Raw genomic sequence first — 17,932 nt, 5'->3', positions numbered from 1 at the left:
CTACATGAATACATTGCCCGAAAGAGTTCTGAGAAGACATCGATGACATGATGCTGTGGTCCGTTAACAGGCAGAATGGTCTTGGACGGGCAAAGAAGAGAAAGAAATCAGACAAGAGGACAATAAAAAACAAGTGCAGTCACCATCTACCAACAGATGGAGCTCTGCATAATGAGGATATCAACCTCTGAGCCACCCTGTACTCTGATACATCCGGTCAACGCCGGCTTTAAGTGATACACAAACATAGACAAAAGAAAGAGAATCTTCATATAAACAATGAGAAAACATAACTCAATGAAATGTTCGTCGGTGTACTCGACAGAGTATGTAAGAGAAGATTAAAAAGGCAGTCGTTAAAATTTGTTGATAGTAGTCGTTAATCATGATGAGCGCCGAAAATGCTTGGAAAGAAATCGCTATTCTGTAGTGTAGATGTGTAAAATGTCATCTGTGTACAGACAACTAGTGCTATGCTGTCTCCTTCAACCAAGCTTTGCAAAATGCTGTGTCCATATCCAGCCAACCTGGCCAGTTGGGTCGTCTTGGTTCTTGGCAAGCCACAACTCGCCCTTTTCTGCGATCACATCGAAAACTTCGCCCTCCGTATAGGTGAGGTAAGGGTATCCAGCCTCACGCCGTGATTTGTCAATGTTGAACTCGTAAAGACTGGCCGCAAGGAACAAGACTTTAGGGTTCGGGTTGGCACTTGCTGCTGGGGCTGGGGGAGCAGTCGCTTCTTGCATTGGTGAGTCAGACATAGGCATTGCAGACGAAAAGAATCCTGAAAATCGGGCCGGTGACGCAGTTGTTTCAGTTGTTCTTGTCTCTTGAAGCAAGGAATCACGCATAAAAGGCATGTCGAGACTCAAGCGAGGAGCAGTATGCAGTGAATCTGTTTGACGACCGGTCGAATCTGTTCTTGGTCGTCCTGGAGACAATGCTTGCGCCATCGTGCCAGTTCCAATTTGTCCGTTGACTGATTCTGCGCCCACTCCTGCACGAGTAACATTAGAAAGAGATGAGCTAGCACGGGTGCGACCGCCAATGTATGAATGGGAGCGATTGTGATCAGCGTGCCCATCCATGCCGTATGATTGAATTGATGTTGCGGCAGTGCCCAAATCGTATGACACCTTTGGTGAACTATCAAAGGTGCCTGACGTAGTACGAGCGCTAGTACTGGTCACAGTAGAGGGTCTCCGAGGCGAGGTTGGCCCATCTGCTAGAGGGGCGTTGAAATTAACCAAGTTGCCAGCTTCAGAGAGAAGAGTACCGTTGCAAAGCGCAAGTGACAGGATCTGCGCATCAGCGAATGAAAAGTCGGCTGACCAGTCACTAACGATGCCACTGACATCCCCCGGGAAGCGATCGAGAATAGGTCCCAGTTTTTGTTGAAGGACCTGGTACCAGCCTTCTTGTATAGACACAAATTTCTTCAAGCATGCTTCCATGAGTTTTGCAGTAAGAGTGAAAAGTCGCGGGAGCTCATCCTTCAAGGCGTCGTTTAGCACGGAAAATTGCTCACCCTGCTCGGTGGTTCGCTTGTCGGGTTTATCGCCGCGGTCTATGATAGACTTGTAACGAGCATAATCAAGCAATCTCTTGTCTCGCTTGGTCATGACTTTCTGTGGGCCTTCGTATAGCTTGAGCAGTGTCAACATGGGATCGATCACACCTTTGCGGACAGTTGTGACCTACGATGATTAGCATGACTTAAAAATGTTATACGATATAGAAAATACTCACATGTTCGGGGAGAGCAACGTTCATAATCTCCCGTACAAATACCCTCAATCGATGCCACTTGCTCTCAATCTCCGTGTAGTTGGACTGCGCTACATCCATGTAGCCTTGAATGGCAGCAATGTAATCGTTGAACCTCTCCATTCCAGACTTGATCTCTCGGGTGTACATTTCAACATCCCGCATGACGACCTGCAACTGGAAGAAATGCTCGTTGAAGCGGTTTGCCAGCACATTATAATCGGTATCCTCGTACATTTCGGAAAGACCGACTTGTTGTCGGAGTTTCTCAGTACGACGACCAAACGCTTTGGAAAATCCGGAACGAACGTCGGATTCCTTTCTCTTTCGGTTGCTAACAACTTGACCGACCACGTCAGCGCGCTTCTTGAGGTCGTTAATACGAACAGAAATCTTGGTAACTGCTTGTAGTGCTTGAACCAAAGCTGTATGATCAGGGTGATTTTCAGGCGTTGCGTGTATCAATTGGTTCAAAAGAAGAGGATATTTGACCAGACGTTGAACAGGCTTCACGAGTAAGGCATCCAAGTTCCAAGCTTCCGTGAGATCAGCCGCCCAATCTCGACATTCTTTCAACCAGATTTCGACTTTGGGGTTACGCTGTAGGATTTGCAATTTCTTGTTCGCTGCGTCATGGTTCTTGAGGTACTCCGTGTACACCTTCTCCATCTGGCTCATATTCTCAATGAAAACATGACCGACAAAGGTAAGCTGATCTTGTTCCAAGTTCGATAAACCAGATGTCGAACTCAGTGCATCCGCTGGTGAATCAGCACGACCGTTGCGCTGCCCTTTTTTGCTGTTCCACCGTGCAGATTTCGGCATCACGTATACGCTTTTAGTTGCCTGTTTCAAGGCATCGAGGAAGTTCATAGAGAACTGGACGATCTGGTCGGAGTTGGCGAAAAGTATTTTGACATCGTCCACGGATAAGTCCAAGCATGAACTTGACGTTCCTTTGTAGATGTCGTCCACTACCTTCATGTCACGCCCATACGTGTACTCGGTGTCAACAAGTTCCTTGATCACATTTCGGCGTTGCTTCAGTTGTTTCTGTTCTGGTGTTGGTGAGCCAGCTGGAGCCTCTCCCGTGAGGTCAGGAGTAGGAATATGATACTGAGAAGCAGCAGACGAGGCCGCAGTTGGGGGCGATGGAGTAAAGCCAGTCTGTGTGGGGTATGAGTCTTCGCTATGACGTACTGGGAGATGTTCTTCGATTGGGGGAAATGGGTCGCTGGAGAGATTGCTGGATGGCGGTTGACTGGTGTAGATACTGGGTGACACAGACTGTGGTGCAGGAATATGTGGCTCTAAAGCCGCATCATCCTTTGGCGCTGGAGGAGGGCTATAAGAAGGCATTGGTGGAATGGGAGTAACCTTTGCCTCATCCACGGGAGTTTGCACATGGATGGCGAGACCCAGTCCATTCCATGAGTTACTACTGTGTGAAGATACCAAGGTCGGAATCTCGGGAACGGAGACCGATCCTCCTAGCTGGTAATTCTTGTCCGCAGCCTGGGATTCAATGTCATCTTTTGGTGGTGGGATTGGTGGCTCATCGTCTGCTGCGACTTGGATCCAATCCGCAATTGACGGCGAAGCGGTTTCCCAGTCATCACGTAGATTCAAGCTAGCTCGGTGTGGAATGCGATCTTGAGCAGCTAATTCTCCTAAACGTGGTACGACGACTGAATCTTCTTCTAAACTGTTAGAATTATGTTGGGGTTCATCCCGTTTCTGTCGTTCAATGGATTCCCATGGTCGATCCAAGGATTCGCTTAAACCACCGCGTGCCAACTCCTGTAGGTAAAGCTGAGTGACACGTTTAGAATCCCAACCACCCTGTCGGATCAAGTTGTCGGGGTGTGAACGCTGCCGTTTGTGAATGCCAAGACCCTTAGCAGGTCTGTTATGGAAAGAGTCAAGAGTAGCCTGGCGGCGCAAACCGTTAGGCGAATCGTTCCAATTGGGCACTGACTGGCGACCATGGTCAACCGATTGTCGCGGTTCATCTTCAGCGTCACACTGGCTATCTAGGCTTGAATGTTGTTCTCGTGTGGAAGAAGCCCAGGATGCCATACTCCATCTATTGGCATCGTCATGACCAGTGGTGTCACTTCCTGTGTTCTTACTGGCTTCAAGATCATTGCTCTGACCGTGATCTATCCCGTCCAAGAAAAATGTAGCTCGGGCGGGATCGAGCATGATGCGGATTGACTCTTTCTCGTCATTCTCGTCATCACAGAGCTCATTGTCATCTTCGTCTTCGTCGTCGTCGTCGTCGTCTTCTTCTTCTTCTTCTTCTTCTTCTTCTTCTTCCTCCTCCTCCTCATCGCACTCGCTACTAGAGCTTGATTCTCGTAGTTGCATGATGCGACTGAGAAGGTCACGGTGCGATGCTTGGTGGTCGAGACCCGCTTGGGGTTCCGGATCAAAAGTGGTAGAGTCGCTATCTTGGGTGGCTGTTGTGACTGCAGAAGAGGGAGGAATATCTGAAGGGTCAAGAGAAGCGGGAGTTGGGTGAATATTTGTTGTAGTTGTTGCACCCAATGTTGGAGAGTCGGCCAGATTGGATTGGGGTTCAGGACCGACTTCTGAGTGTTGAATGTTATCCAAACTATTGGTGTTGGTAATCACAGACAAACTTGGGATCGGATTCTGACCGTCGAGCGTTGTGAGGAAATCAGATTCACCAGCAGTTTCATCGATTGCACTTGATTGAGGACCAGGAAAGTCGATATTAGCATGTGGTTGTATGGGAGTCGATGCAGACTCCATTGAAGCCATCTTTCGAAGCTCGCCCTCACGAATGAGCATTGATCGCACTTGCTCATCTCTCTTGTAGCGGGCTAATCTTCGACGCTCGGCGGCTTCCTCCTCCTTTTTGACGGTCTCCTGAACGGACTTGTTGAAAGCTTGCTGAATCCGTTGTCGTCGAGCGGCAAAATCGACATTACCCAACTCTGGTGGCTTTCGTGTCCTAGTTCGAGGGGTCCGTGTAGTATCCTCAGCATTTTCACATGTCTGAAAACGAGAAACCCGGTCAACAACTTTGGCGCGAGATGCAGCAGTGCTCGCTGCGGAAACGGGCTGACGTGGTCTGGAACTGCGCAAAGGCGGAGACATTTTGGGCGGAGGTGCAGAGACGTACACCTTGAGTGAGCCTTTATCCGGTACTTGATGCGGACTTCCATGGCTATGGATGAAATTTCCGCGACTGGGCGATTTGATGGCATTATTATATACAGGTATCCTGCGCTCTGGACTTGTAAATGTTGCGGTTGTCGCTAAATTGAGAGGTTTTGGAAGACGACTAGCGCCCTTGGGAGGTAGCGGCACTTGAACGGTGGAAGCGGAGTTATTGTTTGGGTGAAAGCCTATGGCTGAGCTGGTTCGTGTAGAAGAAGGGGATGATCGAGTAGAAGAATCCGAGGTTCGACTTCCCCGCCTGCTTGCCACAGGGATACGAGACTTTGCAAAGTAGGGGCTTTTTGGGTTCATGGTGGAGATTGAATCTTGTAACGTGACGGTAGCCATCTGGGTAGCTAAAGGGCTGGTCACGTTAGGTTTCACTGTTGTCCCGGAATAGTCACTCCTCGATCGGCGGTGACTGCGGTCACCACCTTCAGAGAGATTCTTATTAACGGATTCTAGGGAATGAGTGTAGCCCAAGTACCAAGCCGTTGGCGAGGATGGTGATATCACTGGACCCAATGCTCCTCCTGGTCGAGAACTATCGCCAAGCAAAGGGAGTGGACTTGAAATACTACTCTCTGAGCCTCGGCGGCGGGGATGGGCTTGAAAAATACCATGTCCCGGCCGATCGTTCACGGCGGTGTCAAGGGTCAGAAGCTCTCCAAACAATGGTTGGCACGAGGGCTGCCCTACACCGCCGTAGGTTTCATAAGATGAAAATTGGGAGTTCTGGTAGCGATTTGACTGAGATTGCTCTGGTCGATCGTAAGCTAGTATAGGCGGAAAAGATGTCGGGGGAGACAGGTCGGAGTGACGCTGGTTACCCTCGAGTGTCTGGGTCCCAGAACGACTGCGGTTGCTGAAGCTCGGCGCAGGACTAGCTGCTCGAGACGAGAAGGCGGATGCTGAGCGACCAGGCACCGGTGGAACTTCGTCGACGTTTTTGTTGAATCGTTCTACCAGGTCCTTGAAAGAGGCCTGCCTATTTCGAGCGCCGATAAATCCTCCAGACGGTTGTGGACGAGAAGCGCCGTCCCTTGGCGATGTCCTCGAATCTCCTGATGCAGACCGTAGTTGAAAGGAACGAGATGTGGATCTGTTGCGGCGGTAGGAAGCAGAACCGAAATGGTGAGAAAACTCCGGGGAACGAGGAGCAGATGTGATAGTGCTCATTCCTGGCCGAACATCGATGGGTGGCTGCAGGCTTCCTAGGCCTGAATTATTTTGCGCATCATTGATGGTGTAGGGCCGATAGAACTCGCTAGGATCAGGAGACGGTGTTTGCTCGGCACGAGGTTCGTCTATATGGCTATTGCTGTAAGGAACTTGAGGCTCCGGAGACGAGTGTTCTGGTTGATATGTGAGAGCCGACAGAAGTGGTCCCGACAGTTGAGATGTGGAGGTGAGGGTCGAGATGCGATCGAGAGGATGGTAGTCGGAGGAAGGAACGACCGACGAGGAACGTTGTTCGAAGCGTGGGGGAGAATGAGCGTGTGATTGAACAGAGGGGAAGAAACCATGGTCGTCGTCTCCCTCAGGCATCTTGCACGACGCCTGCTGCGGAGAAGGACTGAAGCGGTTATGCTTTGGGTAGCCGTATGAAATCGCAAGGTTCCACCGGGGACGGATGCCAATTAAGCTACCGATGCGTTGGCCACCAGCCCACTCTCGACTGTCAAATTAACTTGGTCCCGTCCAACAAACGAAATGGTCGTTTGTGCAATTTGAAGAGCGGTGTCGCAGATTGGCTACAGAGTGGGCATCTTGTTGGTGCCTGAGGCTAGCGGCATATCGAAGCTTCACCCAGCTTGCCTGGATTGACTTGCGAGGTCTAGCCTGGTGTGGAAAAAGAAACCCGCGTTCAAAGCTTGGGATAGAATGAAACGGGGCGAGGACAGGGCTTCCTGGGAAGAGTCGCAATGGTTTAACGAACGAGGGTGCAGGGAGACTGTTTCAGTTGATGAATAAGCGACGACGGAAGCGATGACAGGCAAGGATAGCGTAGTATGTACGTAGCAAGTCGGAATCGATCGCAGTTGTGTGCTGTGTCGGGTGTAGTGTAGTGTAAGTGCAAGTGTCGTGGCGGTCGTGTAGTGTAGAGAGTTGTGAGTTGTGAGTTGGAGTAACGAATGAGTGGCTGTGGAGGAAGGAAGAAAGTAGCTTAGTAGAGCCCAAAACGGGAAGGAAGGAAAGCGTTGAACTTCGACGTGTCGCGGCACTAAAATGAAACCACGTACAATATCGGACCTATGCGCAACTTGCTGGCTGCTAGTCAGACTAGGATCCTAGTAGGCTCTCGCGGGAATCGGGGCTGGATAAAATAATACATACATCAATAATTCGTTTAATGATCGTCGACCTTTCAATGGGAAGATGAATGAGCGATGTATGTACGGAGTATTCGATTTCGTTGAAAGCGGTCTCTATGGCAATAATATCAAAAATAGGCACTAAAAAAATGCAAAGACTGTACAGCACTCTTTGTTCCTGAGCTAGAAAACCCGGTATAAACAAATAACAGAGCAAGAATTTGAGATGGAAAATCAAGAAAAGTGAGAGAGTCTCGATCAAGCAAGAGACTACTACTACGTAGTTTTAATTTTTAGTGTACCGTACCCGGAAAATCTGGCCGCGGGAGCAAAAAGAGTGACGCTGGGTCGGTTTCAACCTTACGTACTACAGAGCAACACTTATTTGTCCCTTTTCTCGAATTTCTTCTCTTTGAAGCTTTTCAATCACCACGACCATGGCACGATGCCTTACTATCGACTATTGTTGCCTTACTCAGGCACTTTAGACAGTGCGTTGGCGATCGTCGTCCTATGAGATCGTCGAGATGCGAGCGCACCGCATTAGCGCCATCGGCTAGAAAATGTTAGCTGTCAGAAATCAGTTGAATATACTACGTAAGTTACGAGTTACAAGATGTAAAAGGTCTACTACTACGTCGTATAGTACGTGATTGTAAACCAACACAGTCTGTTTAGTGTTTCAAGAGTTTCATACAAGGACCAAGGTTGATGACGAGGGTGGCTCAAACACTCCAGACTGAAACGGGTCCAATTAAATTCAATGCAACGGAACGGTGCACACTGGAGGATTTCAGACGGGTACATAGGATACAAGTATGGAAAACCACCGAAGTCTATCCAATCGGCCTACGATCGCCATATTTGTGTACGAGCTGTATGGTGTACCTACTACGAGTAGGATGTAGCTATATCTTCCGTAGTACGTAGTATACTACGGAATGTACTTGTATTAGTACTCCGCCCGTACTTGCATGTGAAGACTGAAGCAAGTAAATAAAATTCTAAATGCGTATAGTGTGCCTGGCCCCAGATCCGCATCCCGTGATTCCCGTCGCTCACTATGCCCACACAGAGGGCCGCAGCCAATCAGAGGCTGTCCGGAACGAAACCAGCTCAATCATAATGGAGCGTAAGAGACCGGCCTGGCCACATCGATGCAAACGGAGCAAACTAAGGCATTTTCTGTTTGATAACTGCCGGCCTCTGTCGTTCAAAGATAAGTTATACAGAGTAGCTACTAACTACGTGCGTAGTTAGTTAACTAGTTAAGTTAACTTAGTTACTGCGCGCAATGATTTAATCAGCGATCGCGCCGACGGTTACACTCGCATTTCAATCCGAGCCGGTATCTCCAGCATCAATGTCGGTTACTATTGACTATTGAATCGAGGCTCTATACAAGGACGCCGATCGCCATCGGGCAAAAAGAAAGGAAAAAGAGAATTATCAACATTTCAGATAGAGCCAAGAAATGACAGGGGAGAAAAGAAAATATAACTTAATTGAAGTTATTGAACCAGCTTTGTCCTTGCAAATTTGCTGAGTAACTAGTTACCTAGCTAGCCAAGTTACCAGGACGTGTCACCACAACTACTACGAGTAAAATAAGCAGGTCGCCGTACCTGCAGTAGATTGGTCACATAGTCCACACCATCTTTGTTGTAGCTATCTACACTTACATAGTAGTCACTAGCCACTTACTCGTAATTCTTGCAGCATGGCTTGAAGAACTAGATGATGCATCGATTGCCTGGGATTTTGGGCGTTCATCTAAAGATCTATCGTTCATGAAAGTGTTGAATATAAGATGTATCGATTGGTTCCTGCATTTGACATGAAAGACTCCAAATTCGCGATGTATAACGTTCAATGAACACCGCCACCGTGTTGAGGAGATCACATCCATGCAATGATCGGTAGATCTATCAAAATGGTAAAATGAGTAGATTATTATTGAGTTTTGAATCAAAGTCTAAACTAAACAGAGAGGAGATCCCGAAGTATATGGCGATGTAAGTGGCCTCTCTTGGGAGAGGCGAGATCAACCGACCACCTGGGATGAAGTAATCCGCTGTACTTAGGGCTAGGCCACACATGAGCCCTAGAACCGAGGATTTGACTGAATTCACAATAATTTCACTCATTTTTATAGAGGAAATATGTTAGATGCTCTAGGGTAGCCAGGTTTGTTTCTGATTACATGTCCTACATGATTTGAATACGAAGATTTTCGACCTCCATGCTTGACTGACTGTTGAGTACCAATGACTAACATCCGGTCTGTTGCCCCTTGTGGTTACCGGACCTCATTTCCGAGTAAGTTTAAATTTTGAAAGGTTACCACTGTGTAGACATCCAAGACTGAAGCAGGTGTCATGGATGATTTATAAAGCCAGCCATCATCTTCTAGCAAAACCCTTGTAGTTATCACATCGAGGTAGCAATTCAACAATGCTTGAAGAATACCGTTCTCAATCCCCATTCGAATTTAGAGTTTCCTACCGCCATACCTGCCATTGAATAGTTATGGGTCAGACCATATCAGCCGTCAAAGAAGCGATCAAAGGCGACGTAGAGAAAGAGAAGCAAGCCGAGGGTATTCTGAATGCAATGACTGAGCTGAGCAATACCCAAGCAAAAAAACCTCAATCTAAAAGTGACGCAAGTTTCCTATACTAAGATCTAGTACTTGATCGAAGGGCTTGGAGGAACAGACTGGTGATCAGTTCGCCGGTTCCGGCCCGGACACGGAACCGAGTAGACCATTCGGGCAATCGAGAATTTCAATATCCAAACTTTTATTTTCTCCTTGCGTTCTTCAGATACTGAATATTTATATATTTATTTACCATGTCTGATGTTTCCAAGCACACGGCTGTGCTTCAAGACTTGAAGAACGGCGCCATTCGCACTCTGGGTGTGAGCATCGGGCAAGTCACAATTACACCCGGACTCAAAATCGCGAAAGCAGGTGAGGACCGACTTTTCTCACTTGAATTGATTAAATCTGACAAAAGCTCATCAGAAACTCACCAAGCACCCAAATTAACCGCGCCGTCGGACCTACCAAAAGACTCGTCTTACGCGGTGATTTGCCTAGACCTGGATGCACCATTCATATCGTGGAATTTCATGAGTCCAATCGCTCATTTCATACAAACCGACCTCAAAGCCAGCCAGGTAGAAGGAGGAGTTCTTGAGCTCAAAAGTGGTGAGCCTACGATTGGACCATGGGTTGGCGCTGGTCCTCCTCCGGGTGCGCAGCCTCACCGTTATGTCTTCTACCTCTATGAACAGAAGGGGACCGATTCGTCCATTGCCTCGAAGATTAAGCCGTTCAGCACTACGCAGCGCTTTCGGGTTGATTTTGATGCTTTAGTGAAAAAATTAGGATTAGGGGAGATTATTGCGGTAAATTACTTTGTTTCAAACTAGTCTTGGATTCCTCTATATTTTGAATCTGCTATGCCAAATGGAGTATTGATAAATATCGTGAACGTGTTTGCGAAATATTAATTGTTGTGTACTTAGATAGTCATCAGTTTAACTTCGTCCCTTCAATAGTAAATGTGCCCCTATTCCAGATGTCCCCAAGATTTCCATATTTACGCGAAGACTCCCATCACTAGCGAAAGGAATATCTCCTTGGAGGGAACCCCTGCTACGTATTCACCAGCGAAGCAATTTTGGTGAGTGAGTTGTGTCAATAGGAGTTGTAGAAGCCGAGTTCACTTTCTCCCACAGATCGCTTTCTATCAATTCGTAGGACGATATGAAAGTTATTTTAGGAAATAATTACCCTTTTATGTAAAAGAACAATCTGAAATGGTGTACAAGATCATTCGTAGGACTTAGGGCTAGGGCTAGGGCTAGACAAGGGACGGACGGATGACGTCGACGCGTCCTGTCGATTAACGCGTGATTGACGCGTTGACTCTGAACAACATCAACTGCCCAACAATGCTATAGCATTAGATAGAGCCGAGGTATCTTTCGACGATACGGATCAGCGCTAGTATCGATTTTACTTGAGAGTCAATATTCAGATGTCAGTACGTTAGTGTTTGCCCCATAACATCATGGGCAAAAAACGGAAGCGGCCTCAGAAAGCGACTACCCTCCAAGACGTCCCCATCAACAAACGTCAGAAATCTGCTTCGGTCTCTTTGACTACCGAACATCCCGTTCTGTCGAGATACTATCGTCGAGTGGTCACACTGAGACAGTATCTACTAGAAGAGCTCCCATCATCGTCAAAGGCGAGACGACGTCAGATTACGTCTGCGGGGAAACGAGACGAGAACAATAAAACAGACTTGGCTGCCTCTAAAATTGCAGCACCATCTCAGGATCACGCCGATAGTGGGATTGATTTTGCCCGATTCCTAGATTCCACTCTCGTAGGACTACTGCACTGTCCAAGTCCGGCGGAATTGGATGCTCGCCAAAGAGAGTTCGCCATCTTTTCACAGTCGGAAGAACGGCCACTTCTAGGCACGGACACAGGACCATGCAATCATCAATCCGAGGTGAGTGAGAACTCCGTTATCGATCCTTGTGGAAAATCTGACTGGATTGTAGATTGTTGATTATGTTCTCCGTCATCTGTTCAACAGAAGCAACAAACCCCATCATGTCTTGGCAAATGGGTTCAGTCTTGCGACCCGGCGTCAACCTGACCGTGGAATTGGAGGATTGACCTCCAATATTCCCGGAATGGTATCACAAATGCCCAATCCCCATGTGATCGCTCTCAAGACAAGCCCATGGACCGATGTTTTGAGTCTCCTCGGTGGTGATGGAGAGGACATCATGGGCAAGCTTCTAATTGACTGTGGCGTGTTTTCTTGTGTTGACGAAGAGAAAGCTGCTTATCGTCAAATAAGTGGTATGTACTTCCATACAAACTCTCTTCAACTTAATGTCTAAAATATTTTCCTTGGGTAGGCACGCATCTTTTCGAATTGGAGCCCCTAAAGTTGGAGGATGCGCTCAAGAACCAACGGCCTGAGACCGCTCAAGCTGGAACTATTTCCAAAACACCCAACGAGTCAGCGGACGTACTTCACAAGCCGAACAGTATCGTCTTCGTTCGCCGTCGAATGCTTTATGCTCGCCCCGCCATCAATTCAAAGGGTGGTGTAAGGTTTGGACTCCGACATATTCGTAAGTTCCTGACCCACTAGCCCATATAAGCAGATGGCTTATACCGTCATGATAGACGTCCTGAATAGATTTCCCAACTCGAACAATCTTACGGATACAGTTCATGTGATGAAATACATATTTCCCCGGCAGTTCGGGCTGCACAATGTATTCACATCCGTAGTCGACTCTCGGGAGACAGTGCAACCATTCAAAGACTATACTCTAAGAGAAGAGGAAATTGCTCGCTCCAAAGTTGGACAAGGATCTCTATTTCAGCAAGTGAGACCCAAGATACCGAAAAGGCTTCGGGGAGGCCCGCTACACTTAGTGCAGAGATTGCAAAAACACAGCCAGATATGTTCTTATACAGAATTACTGAGACACTATTGTCCGGTTTCTGTAAGTTTCGCCTACTTTACCTGGCATGTTCATCATTGACTATTATAACAGGAAACAGAGCCCTCGAAATTTGGGCCCATGCCATCCTCAACACCAGAAAATTATTCTCAACAGTTTGTGACTCAGATAACCCTACAAAGTCATCCAACAAACCAGCCAAATGGAGCAGAGATGAAGTTGCCGGATGCAACAGCTTCCGGTGCTGAAAGTAAAGGGAACACCTCACGAAAAGTGTGTCTTTTAGATTACGCGACACCTACCTCATCTGTTTCTGCGTTTTGTCGGGCGACACTACGAAAATTGATCCCACGAGAGTTCTTTGGCGAAGGACAAGACGGCATATTGAACCAGCGGGCGTTGATGCATCAAGTTGATCGATTCATCCGGATAAGTCGATTCGAAAGTTTTTCACTTCACGAAGTTTGTAATGGGTTCAAGGTGCGTTTGGATTATGGAAATTACTATTTTCAAGGCTAACACCGTATAGATAACTTCCTTGCGATGGCTAGAACCTCCATCTTGCTCGTCTTCAAACGGCCAGCGTATTGCTCTATCCGATCTGCGTAAACGAACTGAGATCTTTCACGAATTTATTTATTACATCTTCGACTCTTTACTCATACCCTTGATTCGCACCAACTTTTACGTGACAGAATCCCAGGTTCACAAGAATAGACTGTTCTATTTCCGCCATGATGTATGGCGAAGCTTGATTGAAAAGCCTTTGACTGACATCAAATCTTCCATGTTCGAGGAGATTAAACGCGACAGGGTCAGCCGGGTATTGCAGTCTAAGCAATTATCATGGAGCGCTGTGCGATTGCTACCAAAAGCCACCGGAGCTCGTCCAATCATCAACCTTCGGCGACGAGTTGTAAAGCATATTGGCAATCATTCATATCTAGGACCCAGCACCAACTCCATCATGACTCCAGTTTTTAACATGCTTTCTTACGAAAAGGATCGTAACCCGGAGTTACTCGGTTCGTCTATGTTCTCGGTTAGTGATATGTATCCGCGTTTGAAAGCCTTCAAAGATCGATTGATGCGCTCTGAGAGTGAGGGCTATCGAAACAGGAGGTTTTATTTTGTCAAGTTGGATATCCAATCATGCTTCGACACAATTCCTCAGGAGCGCCTAGGAAAGCTCATCGAGAATATTGTCTCTCAGGAGAAGTATCATATCTCAAAGCATGTACAGATCAGACCAGGGGATAGTATTAACAACAGCCATGATTTGTTGCAAAAGCCTGAAACAGCTCAAAAGACAATCGCCAAACCAATCCGCAGATTCCTCAGTAAGGCCAACGCGCTGAGCGAGGTATGGAACAATCCTGCTACATCCACAGATGGAGTCAAACCTTTACACCGAAACACGATCCAGGTGGATACGGCAAACTTCAAGAATCATAACAAAAACGCACTGCTCGACCTTTTGGACGAACATATCCAGAATAATCTTGTCAAGATTGGCAAGAAATACTTTTATCAAAAGAATGGCATCCCACAAGGGTCTGTTCTCTCTAGCCTGCTTTGCAATTTTTTCTATGGGGAGCTTGAACGGGAAGTGCTAGATTTCCTCAAAGACGATGAAACACTTTTACTACGACTTATTGACGATTTTCTACTAATAACAACTAGACCGGGGCTTGCTAAAAGATTCCTAGAGGTCATGCTGAACGGTCAGCCGGAATATGGCATCACAGTCAATGCTAGCAAGAGTCTTGTCAACTTCGAAGCTACTATCAATGGGACGAAGATGCCTCGCCTGGAGGGAAGTGCTTGTTTTCCATACTGTGGAAACTTGATCAATACGCATACATTGGACATACACAAAGACCGCGACTATGGTCGCGGTGGGCGGGTGGATGTTTCGGATACGCTTACAGTGGAATCCAGTCGGCTGCCGGGCCAGACTTTTCACCGCAAAGTTCTGTTCTCATTTCGACTTCAGACTCATAGCATGTTTCTGGATACCAGGCACAACACTCTGCGAACTGTTTTGACGGGCATATATTCGAGTTTTGTGGAGACGGCAATCAAGATGTATCGATATATCAAGACATTGCTCCCACGTTTGCGTCCTTCGCAAGAGCTCGTGCTTCAGACTATTCGAGATGTAATCCAGTTTGCGAACAAACTCATTCAGTCCAAGCGGCTAACAACGACGAAACCTGCTGTTAAAGTTACCAACACAAGTGAAGTCGAGCCGCAGACATCTACACTCGACTTTCAGTGCGCGGTATCGCCCAGTCAGATAGAGTACCTAGGTGCAGCGGCATTCCGACATGTCTTGGCCCGAAAACAGACAAGCTACGCATCTACACTACAAGGACTACAGCATATCATCACGCGCACTAAACCGCAAACAGATAAAGAAATGGTTCGTATGCGATGGATTACCAGAGAGGCGAACAAGATGTTTGACAATTGGAGGTATTGATTCAATCATTATCAACAAATAGACATAGAGATACCCTACAATACAAGAATGATACGACAAAACAGGATATGAAGATAGACCGTGAGTTGAAAAATCGTAACAGATTTAGTCGTCATCGGTCATGAAGTTCTGCAACCACTGGTTGCGTCCGATCCAGCTCCTGATTCTCTTTCCAAAGATCCACATGGGAACGGTCAAGAAACAGACAAACAAGAACATGGCACCCAAAGCACTGAACACAATCAAGACACCATTCTTCTCCAACCAGGTATTAACGAAATATGTGAATCCGAAAGTCAACAAGTTACGAGCGTTGACCGAGACGAAAATCTCCTCACTAAGATTGGGGTAGCAGTCAATGACGTATCCGAAAGCGCTGGTAGACGCAAAGGCCATGGCCATGTTTGCCAAACCGAAGCAGAGCACGGGTCCAGTCCAGTGGGTTTGGAAGTGGACTGTGGCGCCGAAACCAAAGAAGCCGACACTACCCAGGATAACGGTGAGGATGACGAGGGGCAGACGGAATTCGGGCTCGTAGATACCGCGGTTTTTGTTGGTGAGGTACACGCAGATCCAGTCGTTCATGGGGCCGGAGATAACTTCGCCGATGAGGGTGAGGATGAAGGGGGAGAGACTGATAAGGCCGGTTTGGGAGACGGAGAAGTTATAAGGGGCTTCGACGAAGATGACGCCGTTGACGACGGAGAAGACGACTGATGAATGTTAGCTTGTTTCCTTCAATTTGAGCGGATTTAATTGACTAGACATACCAATCCAGGTGAGGGTTGTGCCATAGAGGAGGAAACTCCAGAGCACAGAAGGATAGAAGAAGAGGACGAAGGGGCGAGCAAAGATCTTTAATGGCGAGGCTTCACTGTATCTGCCAGTAAAGACACGAAGAGTCTGGATATATGGCATGCGAGCCCGGGGGACTGGTTCTCCCTGGGGGATGGGTGTAGTGGTCTCCAACTGGACTGTTGTGTTCTTTTCGCCATCTTCCACATAGTCTGAGGTCTTTTCATTGGCTGTGAGCTGAGCGACCAAGCTAGGAGGCCGCTTGTATGTTGTTTCAGGCACGAAAAAGATGATGCCGAACAAGAACACGCCGAAGAGAATGGCGCAGACCCAGAAGGTCCAGCGGAAACCAAGATTCTCAATGATGTAGCCGGAGATAAGGGCACCACCAGCGATACCGCACATCAAGAACAGATTCCACACGGCGATACGAGTACCACGTTCGTGCACGAAGTAAATATCCTTGATGGTGGCCAAGACAAGAATCTCGTACGGTGCCATGCCAATAGCGGAAACAACACGGCTAGCCAAGAAAGAGGAATAATCCTTGGAAGCAGCGCCCCAGCAACTGGTGACGAGCATGATCACACTAGCAAGCAAATAGACAGGACGTTTACCATAAATCTTGGCAATGGGGTTCAACAGGAAGACGCAGAGACCCAAAGTCAAGATGAGCCAGGCGGTGGCCTGGGCGAGGACTTCGACGGTGATATTCAGTTGAGCTGCGACTTCCACGAAACCGGGTGAAAGCATAGGGCCAAAGGCACCGACGACACCGGCGGAGAGACCGATGATGAGAAGGATGAGTTCTTTTTGCCATTGGGGCCACTTTTTTGCTGTTAGCTCATGCCGCTGTTAGCACATCTCAAGATGGACTTACGTTCAATGGATCATTTGGATCATCGGACGGCTGAGGCACGAGAATAATATGGGAGAATCTGCCCCTTCCGTGCTTCAACTGGTCGAGTGGGATGTGGGCGTATTCCGGGGGTGTTTCGTTTGAATCCTTGTCACCCATGATAGCTATTGACGATCGTTAGCTTGCTACCTAGCCAGAAGACATGACAGCATGGAATAGAACATACCTGTGCCCGGCACCAGCTCCATCTTCTTGTCCTCCAATATTCCGAAAGGCATCTTGACAGATTTGCTTGAGTACTCAAGGCTTCGGAGTCTGTACAAAGAGAGGTTCACAGAAATAATTTCTTAGACTAGGACGTGATGATCTCTGGGGATGCAGTCCAAAATCTGGAGTAATTGATGGTATATATAGATACCTGGAGACGTTTTTCCGTTCCCCAGATTCCCCAGCTCAACCGGTAACGAAGGGGGAAAAAATAATTCAAGGAGAAAAAAGAAGAGCTCTGGAGGCCTAACCACCAGAAAACCCGAAAACGTAAATTCGTTCGAATCAAAGTTTGTGTCTAAGCTCTATTCGGGGGGTCTTTGCTAAGGCTCTTTAATATGTACAAGACTCAAAGCTGGAACGCCACGTTCTGGAGTCTACACTCCCCGGCCACGTCCCAAGAGCTAAATTCGCCATTTGAGTCTTTGACACGCATTGACTAGACTAAGTTCAGCCATTGCAAGGTTTCTGACAGGAAATGATAGGCGAATCCCCAGGCCGTGTGCACCACCAGAGTTTCGGTGATTGAGTCGGCTGACCTTTCAGGGTACGTCGACCGCGGATGCCGAGATGGATCTTCTTCGCCTCCACGCTTGATTGGCTACATGGATAGGGGTTTTCCCAGCTGGCCAGAATTGCCGGCCACAGGGAAGCTCAATTTTGGAATTTTGCTTACTTTGGGACGGGGGTTTACGCGGGGCCCCGCTGGAGGGTTGGCAACTTGGCTGAGGAGGTTTTTGCTTTCCT

At 47.6% G+C, this 17,932-nt stretch overlaps 4 protein-coding genes across 4 annotated transcripts; 2 read left to right on the top strand and 2 right to left on the bottom strand.

The window, feature by feature from the left end:
* Positions 1–485: 485 nt before the first annotated feature.
* Positions 486–6,504, bottom strand: EYB26_004980 (uncharacterized protein; the record flags this gene model as incomplete). Its single annotated transcript, XM_054264270.1, has 2 exons — positions 486–1,697; positions 1,750–6,504. The coding sequence occupies 2 exons, from the start codon at positions 6,502–6,504 to the stop codon at positions 486–488; spliced, it is 5,967 nt and encodes a 1,988-aa protein (XP_054120245.1).
* Positions 6,505–10,124: 3,620 nt separating this feature from the next.
* EYB26_004979 (uncharacterized protein) lies at positions 10,125–10,709 on the top strand (the record flags this gene model as incomplete). The annotated part of the gene is made up of 1 exon (XM_054264269.1): positions 10,125–10,709. One exon carries the CDS (start codon positions 10,125–10,127, stop codon positions 10,707–10,709), a length of 585 nt encoding a protein of 194 aa, XP_054120244.1.
* A 644-nt stretch (positions 10,710–11,353) lies between these two features.
* On the top strand, positions 11,354–15,264 carry EYB26_004978 (uncharacterized protein; the record flags this gene model as incomplete). Its single annotated transcript, XM_054264268.1, has 6 exons — positions 11,354–11,803; positions 11,856–12,162; positions 12,222–12,440; positions 12,496–12,821; positions 12,873–13,259; positions 13,309–15,264. 6 exons carry the CDS (start codon positions 11,354–11,356, stop codon positions 15,262–15,264), a joined length of 3,645 nt encoding a protein of 1,214 aa, XP_054120243.1.
* A 105-nt stretch (positions 15,265–15,369) lies between these two features.
* EYB26_004977 (uncharacterized protein) lies at positions 15,370–17,196 on the bottom strand (the record flags this gene model as incomplete). Its single annotated transcript, XM_054264267.1, has 4 exons — positions 15,370–15,977; positions 16,035–16,887; positions 16,940–17,082; positions 17,145–17,196. The coding sequence occupies 4 exons, from the start codon at positions 17,194–17,196 to the stop codon at positions 15,370–15,372; spliced, it is 1,656 nt and encodes a 551-aa protein (XP_054120242.1).
* Between the last annotated feature and the right edge of the window lie 736 nt (positions 17,197–17,932).

This window comes from Talaromyces marneffei, chromosome 3, assembly GCF_009556855.1.
Source record: "Talaromyces marneffei chromosome 3, complete sequence".
Lineage (NCBI taxonomy): Eukaryota > Fungi > Ascomycota > Eurotiomycetes > Eurotiales > Trichocomaceae > Talaromyces > Talaromyces marneffei.
This window is presented reverse-complemented; position numbering and strand designations above follow the sequence as displayed.